The sequence below is a fragment of the Strix uralensis genome, chromosome 4 (assembly GCF_047716275.1).
Source record: "Strix uralensis isolate ZFMK-TIS-50842 chromosome 4, bStrUra1, whole genome shotgun sequence".
In the NCBI taxonomy this organism is placed as follows: domain Eukaryota; kingdom Metazoa; phylum Chordata; class Aves; order Strigiformes; family Strigidae; genus Strix; species Strix uralensis.
The window spans coordinates 58,565,261-58,583,394 of NC_133975.1; the positions used below are offsets into that span (position 1 = coordinate 58,565,261).

Sequence of the window (18,134 nt, forward strand, 5' to 3'; positions counted from 1 at the left end):
TTTGTTAAAGGCCCCTCACTTCTCAACCTGCAGTTGTAAACATATTTGGAAATCCTATAGACAGCTATAGACAACTCTGAAATAAGTATGATGCTCTTAATTGATACGGACATGTGAACATGCAGAGCAGGTGCCGTGTCCACACTAGTGAGCGAGCAGGGTGCATGTGCAGGGTACAGTCTGGAACACTGGCACACTTCACTGCTCTGAAGTAGTTGCACCCTGAGATTTTGGTCAATAAACCACTGTTCATATCCTGGAATAAGTTGTCTTGAATCACTTGCACCTAGTACTTCAAGAAATAAAAAGGCTTTTCAAAGATTTATTTTATGGAACTTCTGTGTCTGTGCAAAGAATAGTCCAGGTCTAGAATAACTTAATTTAAAGCAGCAACAAACCCACCATCCAGGATAAAAGCAGGGCTGACTGGGTTTTTTGTTGAGTAAAGATGGATAGTCTAGTAACAACAGTCGGTATTGTGTCTTGCTATGTCTCGGTGCTTGCTTTAATAGGGGGACACTTGGAAGAGCCAAAGATAGAACAAAGTCATCCATAACAGTTCTAAAGCCACCTTGAAATACAACTTTCCTATGTTTTAATTACTAGATGCTTCAGGGAAAACAGGCTGTCTTTTTTAATTTACCAAAAAAGTGCAATATGTACAGAAATGTTAACAGAGATAAATGGCTGCATGTTTAAATGCCCTGCAAAACCAAAACCTTTGCGAGCATGTGACACACTTGACTGAGAGCGGATTTTTATCATTGGCATCTGCTGTGAGTTACAGAAACATGTTTGTCAGTGCACTAGTCTAACTCAGAACTTCCAAATATTTTCAATATTCTTTTGACAAGGAGTGGGGTTTTTTTTGTGAATAAAGTGCCTGTGGAAATAAAAATCCAAAAGTTGCCTGCAAGCTTAAATAAAGCACATAAAAACACAGCCCATACTTGAAGAGAACTCAACAACTGTATAGAATAACTCGTCAACAGTCATGTTGGTAGGATTCAAAGGCTAAGATAAAGGTTGAGAAAGGAATATTATATTGCTTTTAAGAGTTTATTAATTAAATCTATAATGTTTTTGCTTTGGCCTTAACTCTGTAATGGTTATCTTTAAAGGAAAAATTAGTTAACTTGAACTATTCTGATGTTTTTTAAAAAAACACTCAATGACAAGTCTTCACTCTGAGGTTTTTTGTTTGCTTGTTACATGGAGGGTTTTTTTACCTGTTAAAAGTAGAGTCACCAAATGTTTTGATTACTCAATGTAGGGCAAAAATTTGAGGAATGGACTTTCCTTAAGTGCAGGATTAAATTGGGGTGGTGGTTCTTACACTGATACTAGGACTGAAGAGGAATGACTTCCAAGGAAAGCATTATAGTGCTAAAACTTGTGTATGTAGTTCTTTGGGGTATGCAGAATACTAGTAAAGTACTTGGTTATATTTTGCTGTTAATTTTATGCTTTAAAAAGAGGCTATTTGATTTGAATTGGAAAGGCTGAGTAATGTTGCAACAACTTCTGTTACTTTTAAGCAGAAACTTCCATTTAATGATACTTCAGAGCAAAGTTTACATTTGATCAGTAAATTCACTTAAAACTATGAGGGTAGCTTTATTTTTATAAAAATGAACATGAAATTTAATCTCTGGGCAGCCTAGAATTGGCCATGTGCCCCTGAAACCAATCTTTTAACAGCATATAGAGGAAATGAGAGAATTTCTTTATCTAGTGCTAGTTCTCAACTAGACTGGGAAGGAAGTGAGGGTAGATTACTCTTCTATAAAGAAAATAGGCAAAAACAGTCATGTGTTTCAGCTGTGCTGAATAACTTAGCTTCTTATTTTCAGACTGCAGAACTTAAACTTTTCTTCAGACTCAGATTTAAAATGTTTGATTCAGATAAATTTTCACCTGTTCCTGTATTTTTCTAACAGATGCATTTTATTGGTGTACATTGTAATTAACCACTGAATTTCTGCCAAATATGGACAAAAAAAGCTGCATTCTGTTCTGCCTGTTTAAATCTGTGATCTTAGTTTTTCTACTTTAATCCATGGCTAGTAAAATATCCATTTGCTGTTTATATTAGAGACATTGCATCCAGTTGCCTTAATTGCTTGGAGGAAAACTGACCTTGATCATTTGAACTTCTAATGGTCTACTGACTTTATGTACTTCTAAAATTCCTGTAACTTCTGTATAATTGCAATAAAACCTTTTTAATATAGTCCAGCCACTATTTTAAGAGCTACTTGTCACTATCTTTACTGAATGTTCAACTATTTAAAAAAAAAAAAAAAACACCACCACCCTTTTTAATGGGTAAGCACCATTTGTTCTTTGCATTTTTAGTTTTTGGGGGTCACTTTAAAGGTGGTATACCTGTGTTTTGCCCACGGTGCTTTTTTTGTTTAGTGATGGAGTATCAAGAGCGCTTACTAAAATCACTGATGCTGCAGCAAAAGGTTTGGAAGATCTGGCAGTAGCATTTTTCAACATGTAATTGTTGGTAGGGATTAAATTTTAGGTTGTTGATCAGCTGGAGAGAGTGCAATAAGGTATATTTCACAGGGAGGGGGGAGATACCCTGAAAACCAGTTGGGGGGTTGGGGGTTTTTTTATGTATAAGGATAAGCACTAAAACCATCTTTCCTCTAAAATTTAGGTCCTTGGTGCTGTTCTGCATTTGCCAAGCAGTTACTTAATGTAGAGCTGGGATGTTGTTCCAGGTTAGTCTTTGGTTATGAAAATGGAAAATTTTGGTGTATTACCTAGAAGTAACAGCTTTTGTATTTGGGAAGGGGAAGAAGGATGATCATCTGTATTTCCTTTCCTTTTAAACCCCAATAAAAATAGATGTTTGGATAAGGGGCATTTGAAAGTAAGTCTTAGGCCTTTTTTCTACTAGCTTAATGAAATCTTTTACACGGGGACTAAGTCCAAGCGCAGAGTCAGATTTTGGCATCAAAACCCAACAATTTTGCAGGTCCCCATGTTTACCAAGCACTCCCCTCGCCCTTCTGCCCTTTCTGGCCGCCGTGGCCCCGCACCTGCGCCCTGCGGCGCCGCTCCCCGGGCGCTCGGGGGGCTGCGGGCCGCTCTTCCTCACCGTTACCGCAAGTCGGCGCAGCCACAGCCTCCTAACGGCCGCCGCTAACGGGAGCGGAGCCCGGCCCCGGGGCGGGCCGCCACCCGCCCACCCCCGGCGGGGACGGGGTCAGGGCGCCGGCAGGGCTCGCCGGCAGGGCTGGCCTCCCCGCCCGCCCGCCCCCGCCATCTTAAACCGCTACGCGGGGGGCGAGGGCGGGACGCGACGCCGCCTGAGGGGATGGCGGCGGGCACGGCCGCTTGGACCTGGCTGCTGCGGGCCCCCACCGCCACCGAGCTGCTGCTGGCGGCCCTGTGCTGGCTGGGCTGCTACTGGCTGCTGCGGCGGCCGCGGGCGCCGCCGGGGCTGCCGCCGGGCCCGACACCCTGGCCGCTGGTGGGCAACTTCGCCTTCGCCCTGCTGCCGCCGCCGCTGCTGAGGAGGTGGGCGGTGGAGGTGCGGGGCGGCGGCCGGGGCTCCCCCGCCTTCTCCCCCCACGTCTTCCTCACCGGCCTCACCAAGATGTACGGCAGCGTCTTCCGGCTCTTCGTGGGCAGCCGCCCCTTCATCGTCCTCAACACCTTCGGGGCGGTGCGGGAGGCGCTGGTGCAGAAGGCGGAGGCGTTCAGCGACCGGCCCTCCGTCCCGATCGTCCTCATGATCACCCGCAAGAAGGGTAAGCGCCCCCCGGCGGGGGGTGGGGGTGGGGGCTGCGGCTGGGGGCGGCGGCGGCCCCGGCGGGTCCCGCTTGGCGATCTGCCGCACCGCCGGGCGATGCTGAGGAAGAAAAGAAAGCCGGAGCTCTCCGGTTTCGTGACTGCTGGGCCGAAATGTATAAATCGCTGTCGTGAGTGACAGACTGAAGCGTCTACTTTCTTTTCGCTCCTCGCGTGTGTCCCTTGCCCTGCTGGTGACGGAAAACATACGGAGAGAAACTGTCGGGACCTGTGGGAGAGCGTGCGGCATCCCGCGAACCCGGCCGCGCCGAGCTGTGCGCGGCGAGCGGCGACCGCGACGCCTGAGCCCTGCGCCGCCGTGTACAGCAGAGGGAGCGGCCTTCGTGCTGCGATGAAAGGAACAGCTGGTCCGTCACGTAGGCGCTTTCCGATTTTAGCTGTATCAGGAGAAGAAATTTTGAATACTTGGGCAGCGGTGCGGAATTGTGCGCTCCGCCAGTTCTTACGATGGCCAAGAGCGGGCTGCTGCGGAGTCCCATCGCCGCGCTGCCTGCGTGTGAGCTGCTGTTGCTGGGGGGGTTGCAGGTGTGTTATTCTGTTTGGCAAAACTTCCTGAGCGTATTTCGGTTTTTTTGAATGGGTCAAAGGAGAGTCTCCTAGCTTTCACAAAAAAAAGGGCACGGGGAGTTTAAACACATGATGGCAATATCGCAGTTAGAATTTCTTTAGGTCCATTATAGATGTCAGTATTTGTGGAAAACTACCTTTCCTTTTTCAGTTTAGGAGGGGTAGCCCAGGAGGCTTGCTAATGTGCTAACTGTATTGTGAAACTTGGTTTTCTTTTTTTTTTTATTCGGCGCTAAGGAAATCTATTAGTTAAGTGCCTGAAACTTTTTATCTTCAGTTTTTTACTGTATCAGAATTACTCCTGTAAAGATAAGAGGAACGTGAGAGACCTAGACCGTGTTTATTAAAAAGCAATCGGGTACCATTGCTATAATTATTTTAAAAGATTAAAAAATTATTAATGATATCGGTTTAATGACACTGGTTTAATGATACTGGTCTGAGACAAATCTTACTGGCATATAGTTATAGTGCATGAATATTTTTAGGTACAGTACATTTATCAAGGACTGGGGGAGAAAAGGGAAGAGCAGTTAGACATTAGATCAGTTTTAGTATGCTGTAAAACTGCATGTTTAGGCTCGTGGTGGATTTCTTTTTCCCTGAATGCTGTTAATTCTGTATGTTTCTTTTCTCTGTTTTTTTTTGATCATGGTGACACAAGAGTAGCCAGGGCAGTTAGCATCTTCCATGGGTGGATGCTCCAGGGGAGTTGAAAGTGTTAGGAGCCGGTTGTCTGGAGGGTGCTGCAGCTTAGCGCAGGGACCATGCCTGCCCGTGTTGCGCTGTGGCAGGGACCTTATGTTGTTTTACATTTAGTTTTATCTGTAAGGTTGCCATAGCTGCGCTCAGGCACAAGGACTGTTACATGAGAGTTGCCTGGTTGCCCACAAACTGTACCGAGCTGTTATGTATCACTTACGTTAGCTGGCGCAACAAGTTGAATTGCCTCATACGTGAGAGTATTGTAGAGTGAATTGTAGGGGTAGTATATATAAAATATACAAAGGGAAAAGTCTGTGAACATGGGCAGTGTGGGCCTTCCTGGCCCACGTGCAAGGTGGTTCTCCAAAAGCACCTGGAAGTCACAGCCGCTCTCAGCAGACTGGCATAGCTTTAGCGGTGGCATGTATGAGATGACTCTCTGCAACACTGCATTTGTGTTACAGGGAAGACACTTGCTGCAGAACTGCTGGATAAGAGGTGAGCGATTCATGTTTTCTGAAAGCTTTGTGTTTTCTTTTACGTTGTACCTATACCATAAAAAAAACCTCTTAAGTACAGTTTTCGCATATTGTCCATAACAGCTTTGTGCTAACAAGCATTTCTTTTTGTGTGGTTCATGAAGGAGGTGGATGGGTTACAACACTCAAACTGGAAGCCTCTTAAGTTTGGGCTGGGAGCCTCCCGTGCTTTGTTTCAGGAGTTCGTGGGTGAGACTTTGCTGTAAATCAGGGCAGCGACAGTTGTGTTTGTATGTACTAGGAAAGGAAATGATAGAAGCAGGATGACTGAACTTCAGATCTACTGCTCACAACTTATGTACAACAATGCTGGGACACTTTGAGTCAGTAAGCATCCATTTTGGATTCCTACATCTTCATTCTGTAAACAAACTACCTGGTGTAAATTTACATGGCTATTTTCTTTTAAGCTACGTTTTCTGTTGTAGTTTTGTTTTACCCTGAGCTGATGTACTGGGTATGTTATGGAAGAAAGAAGGGCTTATCTCAGACGTGTGTGACTTGTTGTGTGTAAAATGCAAATAAAATATGGTGCCCAGGGGAGAGCAAGTAGAAGTATCAGAGATTGCAAATACTGCATTTCAACAACTGAATAGCAAAGGGAGGCCTTCTTGGCTGGATGGAAAGTGCAGTGACAACTTGAGGGAGAAGGTAGAGGTCAGTTCTTGATTGAAGGCTTCTGCATATGTGTAATTATATGTAATTAATATTCTGCATATATGTTATTCTTCTCGGTTCTTGTTACTTCAGAATTTATTACTGTGTTTTCTTCTGGATTTTTTGTTTTGTTGTGTTTTTTTGATTGTTTTGTTTGTTGTTGTGTGGTTTGTTTGTTTGTTTTTTTTTTTTTACAGTACAGTTGTCTGTGCTGAGTACATTGACTTTCAGGTCATGCAGAGATTTTCTTTGAAAAGAGTGAAATACTATTCCATTAGTATTGCCTGGCAGTGATCCAGCTGGCAGTCTTCTTTCTTCTCTTATCTGTTATTCTGACTTTATGCTCTTCTTCCTCCTTAATCTGCCTCCTATGTTATTCTTTCCCAATTTGCAAATCAATTATTAGTATTGTGTAGTAGTTTGGGGTTTTGGGACTTCAGAAGACATCATGCAGTGCAGGCCGTGCCCTGTGCAGGACTGCTGGAGAGACTCTCTGAGTGTGGGGAGGTTTGTTGTTGGTGTTAGCCTTACTGTGTGGCTAGGAGTGTCTCCTTTACATTCAAGACAATAGGTCTCTTCTCTTTTATGAAGGTATTTGGATCCTAAAGGTAGTTTTCCTAATGACAGAAAGGGGAAGAGATTGTGGATTTATAGTCTATTTTAGAGCTATTTGTTGTGGGATAGAAACAGTGATAATATTGTTTTGTTCCAAGAAATCCACATTTCTTCTCCACCCCAGCCACAAACCCTGAATACCCAAGTTGGTTCTTGGCCAAATTCAGCCCCAAATAAGCCTGTTTTTTCACCTACCCTACGTGGACACTAGTGCTACTAGGAAACATTATTCACAAAAGGGAATCTGAAAAGTTCTTGGTTCTGTTTTCAAAGTTCCAGAGAGTAGACATTTGAATAGATTTCCGAAGGACTGTCTTCATGCAGAGAAGATGAAGTTCAGCTGATTCTCGGCTTATTTTGTTTAGGGCTTTGAAACTAGGTCACGTGTTTGTATTCTTCAGTCTGTTGTTACTACTATGAGTAGATAATATCAGAAAATCTGGCTAGAAAGATTACCAGCTTTGTTACACTGAACTATTTATACCTTTGGGATTGCAGACCCTTCTGAGTACAGTTATCTCATTTACACATCTACAGATTTCTGTTTGTAGCTATAGATTTCTTATTTGTTTATTCTCCTTTTTGCATTAGGGGCTATGAACATTAGTTGTAATAGAAGTGTAGGTAATGTTAAGTACTGAAACATGGTGTGTCTTTCTATTGCTAATTTCTTATGGCCATGTCTCTCTCTTCTAAATTTAACATGAAGATTTGCAGTTGATAGAAGTGATGTTGCTTTTATAAAGTAACTTTTTATTTCCAGAAACAAACAGATGTGGTATCATTTTACTAGAAGAACAAAAGCAGAACTAGCCTGTGTTTTGATGACTAAACTTTCTTGGGTTAACCATGGAATACATTAGAAATAGCCAGTTGTGTATTTTGTTAAGCTGAGGTATCTTTGGTGTGGGTTGTTAGTTCAACAAAAGAGATGTTTAAGTGAGCAATATTTATACTTGAAGCTCAGGGATTTAATTTAAATGGTGTTTCACAATGACATAATCATGCAGAATACTTGCCTAGAGGCATCAAAACTGTTGAGATGCAAATCAAGTAGGTTTTTGCCAAGTGGCTCTGAACCCATCTTCACCTTCCCAGTTTGTTTGCAGCTTGCGTATCCTGTATTTTGCTTATAAGTTAAAGAAAAATCCTGCTTGTAGTAGAAATATGTACACATGCAAACAGTATTGCCAAGTTTGTATAAAGTGAAGGGAAAAGAAATGCAAACCGGTTTATTTTTAATACCTTCTATTCAGCCTTGCTGAAGGAATTAACGTCTCGCAACATTAAGGAGAAAAGGATATAGCTGGCATATGTCCCAGAGTAACAGTTCTTACAAAATTGTTATTATTTGTAGTAAAGCATCTATGGCACCTTTTCTCCATCTATTAGTGTCTTGCAAAGACTAATGAAACTATTGATGTAACCATTATATTCTTATCACTGATCAGGAAAAGGAGGGATGGAATTTCTGAAAGCTGTTAAAGAACGTTGTGTTCTTCATTTAGCTCCTAGCCCAGTGCTTGGGACAGATTTGCCATGTATCATTTCCCTCTGTTCTGGCTCTTGGGTTGCAGGCCTAACTGTTTCTTCTTGAAAATAGAGCATTTTGGTTTCACTCTCCCTTTCTCTTCCAGGTGTTATTTTTGCACCTTACGGCCCTGTCTGGAAGCAACAGAGGAAATTCTCTCTCTCAACACTGCGTCATTTTGGAGTGGGAAGACACAGCTTGGAGCCTAAAATCATTGAAGAGCTGAAGTTTATAAAGGAGGAAATGCTGAAGCACGGAAAGGATTCATTTAATCCCTTTCCGATCATTCGCAACGCTGTGTCCAATGTTATCTGTTCCATGGCCTTTGGCAGGCGTTTTAACTATGAAGATGTTGAGTTCAAGACGATGCTGAAGAACATGGCCCGTGCACTAGAGCTAAGTGTGAACAGCTATATGATCCTGGTCAATATCTGCCCTTGGCTGTATTACCTTCCCTTTGGGCCTTTCCGGGAACTTAGGAAAACAGAATTAGATATTACTGCTTTTCTAAAAAAAATAATTGCACAGCACAGGGATACACTGGATGCAGCAAATCCCAGGGACTTCATTGATATGTATTTCATCCATGCAGAAGAAGAAAAGAACAACAAGGAGAGCAGTTTTAATGAAGACTACCTATTTTTTATCATTGGTGACCTCTTCATTGCAGGCACAGACACTACTTCCAACACATTACTTTGGTGCCTGCTCTACATGTCTCTCTACCCAGAAGTACAAGGTAAGACTATTTTTATTCTAGGTGTTTTATTCCAGACTGTAAAGCTCTAGATGGGTGTTCAGACACAGAAACAAACAGCAACAGTAGTCATTTGGAGTGCAAATAGTACATGTGCAAGTGTAATGATATGTAATCAGACATCTTCTTTCCTGCTCTGATCTGATGATCTCTAGGTTAGTGCTATATATTAACTATCTAAATGGCCCTTTAGTCTATGCATTTCTTCTGCTTTGGGATGACTTCATCTTTCACAAGCAATTCCAGGAAACCTTAGCATGTTTCAAAAGCTTTGGCAGTTGTGGCATTCCAGACCTATAGTTGCGATTTAAGATACGTGAGATACATAGTGGTAAGGTCTGCTTTTATGCCTCCCTGAGTAAGGAGTTTCTTGAGCCTAGCAGCAAGAGTCTGGGGAAGTGAAACATTACCCACTGTAGAGGAGGATTGAGTTAGAGCCAGTTTAAGCAAATGGGACTTACACAAGCTGGTCAATGTCATTTCAGGGCCTCTCCCCATCAGTCTTGAAAGGTCATGGCAGTTGCGTGGGTTGCTGATGACAATGGGGAAAAAGACATGTGGAGCACATGGCCCCAAAGGAGAGGCAGAAGGAACTGGGCATGTTCAGTGTTAGGGAAAGATGACTGAGGGGAGACCTTATGCTGTCTACAACTACTGATCAGAAGACGCTAAGAAGACAGAGGCATCTGCTGCCTCTCTTCCCTCCACTGCACACCTTCCCTCTGAGGTGTGCAGTGGAGGAAGAGAGGCAGCAGGGACAGTCTATAACAAGAGAATTCTGATCAGGTACTAGGAAAAACAATTGCCCTATTGAAGATAACAAGGAGTGCAACAGATTGCCCCGAGGCTTAACAGAATCTCCAACGTTGGAAGTATTCAAAACTCGGTGGGTTATGACCCTGAGCAGTCTGATTTTCCCTCAGAGTTAGACCTAACTTGGAAGATGATTTTGCTTTGAGTGAGGGTTTAGATCAGATGACCTCCAGCGCTTCCTTACAACCCACATTATTTGATGGTGCTATGATCTGGTTACTGTTTGTGACAAGAGTTCCAGAAAATGACTTGTAGATTTTTGTGGATATAAAAAAACCCAGTGGTGTTGGAGAGGCTACAGTATTAAAATAGTACTTGCTAAAGTTGTATTCCAGGACTTCTTAGGATAAATTTCCATCACCAAAGACTTAAAATTTAATTTTGGTTAAGTATTTTTCAGTACTGAGTCTTGTTACAGTACATGTGGTTGCAAAGCCAGTGTTTTCTTTAGTACTATTTAGCAAATTTAGGTGGTTGAATTTAAGAAAAATAAAGCAATTGATTTATTATTATTTAGCTTCTCCTAAAGTCCTACATAGCAACTGATTTCCACCAAAATGATTGTTGAGTATCTGCGGACTGGAAACCTTGGCAGGATGGACAGATTCTACTTAGTTAATACCACCTCAATTTATAGTAGCGAAACATTTCCCCAGGAGACCACTGCTTTGCTCACACTTCTTGCCAACCTGGAGTGAAGAAGGGTAAACCTCAAGTTATCTAAGAACAATATAAACCTGGAATACTTTTATCAAGTATTTGAGATGTTGAGGTTTTCATGTGCTGCAGCTGCTTTGTAAATAAGCAAATAGATACTTGTTTACAGCACCTATCTGTCTGAAATTATCTCTTTAAATAGGTCAGGATCATAGTTCATTGCACAAAGTCAACCAAATTGTTGATCAAGGATTGCAGAAGAGGGCATCAGTTCAGTATATGGGAGAGAGAGTCCACTGGGGACAAATGTAAAATAAAATTTCATTGCATAGGCTTATTCTTCTATTTTTAGTGGTTGTCTGTTATCACTGCTTGACTTGATACGCAGTTACATGAATTAGATATGTTCTAAATTACACAAATGAGATGTAGAAGAGTTTCGTGTTTGTCTTTTTTCCAACCCCTTTCCCTACTGCCTGGTACTGCACATGCATGTGCAAGTCAGTTTTCTCTCTTCTGCTGATCTCTAGCAGTTCTATTGCCTCTCTTTGATCTCCCCTTTCCTTATGCTGTGGCTGTTGTCAAACAATATAAATAAGCTCAGTAGTCCAGAGTGTTTCACTTAGCTATGTACTGTGATTCTCTTCTAGTATCCCATTCTTTATGTATCCTGACTGCCTGGGGATCATGTATGGGGCTTTTTTTTTTTTTTTTCCTGGTAATATGTTTCTCTTAACAAAATACCTGAATTGTGTATTGCATAACTTTTAGCAGTAGCAAATGTTGCAGACATGGAAGGGCAAATGAAGGGCTGTCAGGAAAAAATCGGAAATAATGTATTTGTCTGTGGAAGCCAGTTTTGCTTTTAACATGGAAAAAAGAGAGGGGTGGGTGTGCACTTATGTGTGTGCAGGCATACAGGGAGGCAGTGGGGAGTATTTGGTTTGGTCTGTTCCCTGATTCTGGTTTTGGTCCTTGACTTCTGAAGTTCTGTGAGATTTTTAAACATATGAAATGTAGTGGAACAGTTCACATAACATGCTGTTAGCAGAGACCTCTTGAAGTCTGCGTTTTGCACTTGGTAATGTGAGCAGCAGTTTGCTTTCTGTAGAGTTCCACGTATATTTAAAAACTCTGGAGAAATGTTCAGGGCAAAATGCTGGTGTGACATTTGGCATGAGACACTCTATTTATTTTTTTAATATTGAAAACTTTACTCGTTTAAATTACTGTGGAGGCGCATACCTGAATGCAGGACTATAATGTGTCATTAAAAAAAGTAGCAAAACCCCACAAAGCTCGAGAGCCACACCATTAGCAAATCTCTTGCTGTCGAGGTAATTTTTTACTATGTGTTCCTCACATGAGAATTTCTTTTCCTAGCAAACCCAGTAGGTGGCAGCAACTGTTCGTTGAACACAGTTCGTGCGGTATTTCTGAATGCTTGGCTGAAAACAGAGTAACTTCATTCCGTTGAGCTTTTATTTAATCTTGAATCAGTGCTAAGGAGGGAAAAGAGCAAAAACTCTATCAGCAACCTAGATTCTGAATCTTGGAAAAAGCAAGCAGGACAGCCACAACATATGTGGGATCTCAGGGGTAAAAAATGAAAACTGACTTGATTAAAGGTTAATTTTGAGGTCTTCTCTTTCAAGATTGTCTTTTGCTGTGTAGCCAGATTCCAGGTTACCTGGAAGAAAAGGCGCGTCATCCTGTACATGGGTAAAGCAAATCCTGCATCTTTGAAACTTCTGTGAAGAGAATTACTTGTGTGCTGAGCCTTTAGTGAGATGAAAGGGGCAAACAAATATTTTGACACTTTGTGCCTCTCATTCATGAGAGGGGAGATAAGCTCCTTAACGTCTGGTTTGCCTTTGCAGAAGGGCTATGTGGGGGAAGGAACATCTGCTGCTGCCTTTTGGGGGAACTGGGAAATGGCTGAGTTTAGGTTCTGTGAATAGAAAGTAGGAAACAGGAAGAGCAAGTTGAATGGCTTCAACGCTTGCAGCAACAGCACCAGAATTCCTGCTCCAGAATGGAGTATCTCAAGCAGCTGCATGAAAAGCTCTCCCATCTCTTCACCACCTTTCCCAGTTCTGAGAACTGGATCTCCCCAGGGACAGAGGCCAGCTCAGGCACGCACTGCATGCAGTCTCTTTTTGTTCATTTTTTAAAGGCAGGCCAGAAGCTTGATGTTTTCACCAAATTACTGTATCGTTAAACTCTTAAACAAAGATTATGAATACATTTGGAACAGGAACAGAACTTTGCCTGTAATTTTCCAATACAGAAGTGCTAGCTGTGTCTGTCATCTCAGTAGCTTTACCCTTGACAGTTGTCCAGATTGCACTTCGTTGTTTTGTTCTTAACTGAGTCCGTTCTTAAGGCTTATGTTGGCGTAGTTATTTCGGCTAGGGATCACATAGCTTGTAGTCATTTTTGACAAATCTATGTAAACAATGAAGCATAGGCAAATGAAATTGAGATGATGTCTTCTCACAATGTGCATATTTTTTTTATTTTTCTCACTCCCTTTGAATAGAGAAGGTTCATGCAGAAATTGAAGCAGTTCTAGGACGTGACAAGGTTCCCTCTCTTACCCACAAGGCTCAAATGCCCTTCACAGAGGCAACCATTATGGAAGTGCAGAGGATGACTGCGGTTGTTCCACTTTCTATTCCTCGAATGGCCTCAGAGACTGCTGGTAAGCATTTGTAGAGACTTGTTAATACAGCGTTTCTTTTGTGGATGAAGATCTGGTGCGACATCTAGTGATAATTTACAAAGACCTCATTTATGTATTAGACATGTAACCCAAGTATGTAAAATGCCATTTATAGAGAGAGTAGGTGGCCTTGAGATACTCCTCTACTTAAGCAGCATGTCTGACCGAACATCCAGAAGTTTTCTAATTTAGAACAATTTCTTTTCTGGGGGTCAGCTTGTGTTGACTGATGTGCTCAGTGGTAGTTTGCAGCTGGGACTCCACCTTTGTACCTGAAACAGCAGAGTTGGTTTTGGCTGTCTGACACACTGGTCTGGAAACATCAATTCAGAACAGTTGGTTTGCTAAAGCTTGGAAGGCTTATTGCCATTGAGCTCTGCTTCTACAAAGAACAATAATAAATATCCTTTTCCAAGTTATTTTGTTGCACTATATTTTTTCGTAAACATAGCTGAACACTGGCTAAAGTGAGTGGGAGGTAGCAATACTTGGCTTTCAAACTCAGTACTGAATTGATCTGCTTTTTTAAGTGTTTTTGCTCTTGGGACAGTGAGGTGCAACAAACTGAAATGAGAGTAGTCACTTCAAAAGCCTTTTTTGATAAAGAGTTCAAAACCCATCCCTTTTCCTTGCCTCCACCTTCACTGTGGTGGAGCTCTATGACAGCACAGAAACAGGAGGAAACTGAGTCACAGGACTTGCATGCAGCAGAGTGTTGTGATTATTGTAGTGATAACGATTGTTGCTGCCTTCTCCCTGCAGGGAGCTGTTGGGGTAACCTGATGTCTTTCCAGCTGCTCTGGCCTGTGTCTTTCTAACCCAGGCAGGCTAGCAGAGGTCACCTTTGCCTCAAGCTTCTGCTTGTTTGCAGCCCGCAGCTAGGGATCCGTATAATTTCTGTGACATCTTCTAGTCATCTTTTTTAGTAAGTCTCCCATGTTTACTTCTAGCAACTTGTCAGATCCTCTGTCTCTGTGCTTTTGTTTAAAGTGCTGCAGGGATATACTATTCCTAAGGGCAGTGTGATCGTGCCCAACTTGTGGTCAGTACACAGAGATCCTAACATTTGGGAGAAACCAGATGAATTTCAACCATCAAGATTTCTGGATGAAAATGGCCAGCTAATTAAGAAAGAGGCATTCATTCCTTTTGGAATGGGTAAGATATCCACATGCAGGCCAGTAGCTGGTTGGGGGGTAGTGGTGTTTCAAGTGTAGGGTCTTAGAGGTGTGAGATGTGAAAGTTGGGCATAGGACCAACTCCAGAACTTGTTTTATTATTACAGTTGGTGGCTTGCAAAATGGGTTGGGTTGCTAAAAGCTCCAGTTACCAGACAGAAATGAGAAACGATGAATTGTTCTTTGATAATACATTTGTTATGGATGTAAATGCTGTTAATATGAAGCAGTACAACTGAGCAAGGCTTAGACTCAAATACGGAGACCAAAGCTTCAGAGTTCATAGCTTAATAGCAGCTTGAGCCTTTCTGTGTTTGGACTATGCTAGCATAGGATTTGCATGTGTGTTAATAAATGGATCAACAGTATAAAAACAGTAATATGTCTCTTCTAACTGTTCTTTAGGTAAACGTGTGTGCATGGGAGAGCAGTTGGCAAAAATGGAGCTGTTCTTAATTTTTGCAAGTCTAATGCAAAGTTTTACCTTTTTGTATCCTGAAAATGCTGCAAAACCATCTATGGAGGGAAGGTTTGGTCTAACTTTAGCTCCATGTCCGTTCAATATAATAGCTTTGAAGAAATGATATGACATCAAAAAAAGTTAAACAAAGAAATACTGAACTTTAGAAATCCAGCTTTATTTTATTTCCAGCTTATTTTGTTACTTTCTTTCCAGAAGAACACCAACTGCATAGGCGTTCATAATCAGTGGGAACGATCCATTTACACTTCTGGAAAGAGAAGATTTTTCTTGTCAGCTGTTGCATTCCACAAATGAACTGACAGCATAGTCTGCAATTTGGTATTAAAACTTGCTGGACTTAACCCCTCTGTCTATAAGCTATTACTGTCAGTTTGTCAAATATTAATTATGGGAGAATGGTCCAAAACATCTGTTGATGCTTTAGCAAATAGTAATTGTTATTTTGGTAAAAGCAGTATGTAAACATTTAATTTACCAAATGAGTGAAGGACATCATCTAATACCAAAAGGATTAATGAATGAGAGGGCATTAGCATCTTCTGTGTAAAGAAACATTAGAACTGAGCTTAAATAATGACAGATACTTTTTGGAGATGACTAAATGACGCTTCTTTTAACCTTGGAGGATTCTTTCTTGCAAGTAACTCATAGGTGTAGATTGGACTGAATCAGTCTGGATTCCTGGATCCAAATATTCTTGACTATCAGGGCTCACTATAAACAAGCAGGTACCATCTCTGAAAGCTCAGGCTTGGAGGCCAAGTGAATCCTTGAATATACCATGTTCTTAACATGAAAGGGGTGTGCAGCGTCTGGATGCAGATGTTTTATCTCAGAATATAAATGAGAGCAGACTTCTCTTAACAAGAAACAGCAGTCTGTTCTCTCTGGTGCCAAGCAGATATTCAAGACAACATCTGTGCTGCCACTTTGCATTTGCTGTTTCCCCCACGTCAGCAGTGGCTGCGGTCTGGACGAGACCAACAGGCCGCTCATTGGGGAAAACTCTACGTGCATAATCCTGAAGTTGGGGCTTGCACTCAGGTTTTTCGTTTACAGGCAGTGCGGACAGTACTGCTGCAACCTGTTTGGCTTTGGGGACTGGGGTCTTACCTCAAATACGGCATCAATAAGGCACTACGGATGTAGGTCTTACACATTTAGGCAGGGAACATGAAGAATCTGACAAACTTGAGGTCTGAGTATAAAGGCTTTCTCTTTGTTATCTTCCATATGGAGTAAAAAGATCTGTAGTTCATACAATATTAGTGTATCAGTACCTTACTCTTTTCACATGCAAAATTTTAGTGCTGTTTACGTCTATCAAAGCAATTGCCGAGGAAAAACCTATTGTTAGGTGTTCCAGAAGGGGGCATTGAATCTTGCCTTTTATTTGAAAGATCTCTCAAAATCAAAAGCGATCTTTTGGGGGACGTGTAACAATTAACCTTTGAATAATTGTTCTTAATAATCCTTAAATCTCTTTATACACCTTGTGATCTAGCGGAATTTCATATCACAAGAAATAAGTACATATGTACTGTTTCAAGAAAATATTTCTTTTTTCCCCCTCATTGGAGATCTAGAGAATACTAGAAGTCCTCCTAAGTCAAGTTTACAAGACTGGAATGTGAAATTAACTTTAAGTGGAATTTGGTATTCCATAGCAGAAAATAAACCTAAATTGTTGAAGAAAAGTCACCTCTTCAGATTTAAATTAACCTCTGTTTTTGTCACCTATTAACTTGAAGTTTTAAAAGCCAGGCACTAACTAGCAAAGACTATAAGATAGTTATTTTGGATATAAATTAAGGTTTTCTGTTACCTGTTTTGAATAAAAGAGTGCCTTAATTTCTGAATGATGTATTTGGTTGGTCAGGTGCCCCACTGTGTGAGAACTCCCAGTTCTTATATGGGCTAACTTTTGACATTATAGGTTATAGCCCGTGCTTGTGTTAAATTTTTTCTTTGTATGAAAGTTTTGAAAACCCCAGAGCACAATAAAAAGTTGAGTTTGGTACCAATGCTAGTAAACTTACACTAAAAGCTGACGGTATTGGAGTAATAAGCGTTTCTTTCTTTAACTTTGTATTTTCCAATGAATAGATAGATTCTGTACAGTTGGGATTTTTGTCTGGAAATCCTTAAATGGTATGTGCTTAATTGTGAAGCTAAAATTAAGTGCTGATAATATTTATCTTTCTGTTGAAATGCCTCTTTAAGCAACATAATGGTGTTGTGCGCAACTGATCACTTTTAATACCTGTCCTTTTAATCAGTGAGGACACATTTGAAAAGCACTTTAGTATTTTTTTTTTTTTTTTTAGAGATTCCAAAGAAGACACAGTTTGCATAATCCCCTAGTATGTGGAATTGTACGTATTTGTGTTTGTTCTGCCTGCTTGGTCTAGTTTAAAATGTCACCTTTGAAAATTACCCTTCGAAAATTATCCTTCTACAAATAGTACTTTGTGGTTTTTGGTGATACCTATAATCAAATGCTGCATAGTGTGACAAACTAAAAATACTGATGTGAAGGTGTAACCATGTCAACGTCTGCCAGAATGCAAGATGCTGTTGGAAATGACAGTAAAGACCTGCCTTTCATGCCTTCCAAGATGCACTGAAACACAGGATGCCACAAAAGTAGCTAAACTATAGCATAAAAGCAATCAAATATTTGTGCTTTTAAAAGTGTGGTGCCATCTTGGTAAACTGTAAGTAAAGTGGTAGCAGATTTGGTTTGGTTTTGTAAATGTATCCTTCTCCTCCCTTTTTTTAGCAGAGGAAGCATCTCAAATGCCTTATTGAAAAATGTGTGTTTATACAAGTGGATGGCTATTTCTGAATGCTGAAAATGTCTTTATTTCTAAAAAGGACTTCAGACTTTGCTTCAGTGTAATTTTATTTTTAATAAAGTAATTCCCAAGTAAGTGTTTGACAGCTTTGCATAGTCATTTTAATGAGTTCCACTCCTTGACTAAGCTTGTGCTGTTTGGTGTTTTACATCTTACAAAGAAAGCTTTTGAGTGAGAAGATGTTACAAAATGTTTTGGGTGAGGAGTGAAGGAGGTG

General features: G+C 41.2%; 1 protein-coding gene across 1 annotated transcript; it reads left to right on the plus strand.

Annotated features, from left to right (window-relative positions):
• Nucleotides 1-3,323: 3,323 nt before the first annotated feature.
• CYP2U1 (cytochrome P450 family 2 subfamily U member 1) lies at nt 3,324-18,000 on the plus strand. Its single transcript, XM_074866897.1, has 5 exons — nt 3,324-3,770; nt 8,552-9,184; nt 13,215-13,376; nt 14,388-14,555; nt 14,981-18,000. Exons 1-5 carry the CDS (start codon nt 3,335-3,337, stop codon nt 15,157-15,159), a joined length of 1,578 nt encoding a protein of 525 aa, XP_074722998.1. The 5' UTR covers nt 3,324-3,334; the 3' UTR covers nt 15,160-18,000.
• The last annotated feature ends 134 nt before the right edge of the window (nt 18,001-18,134 follow it).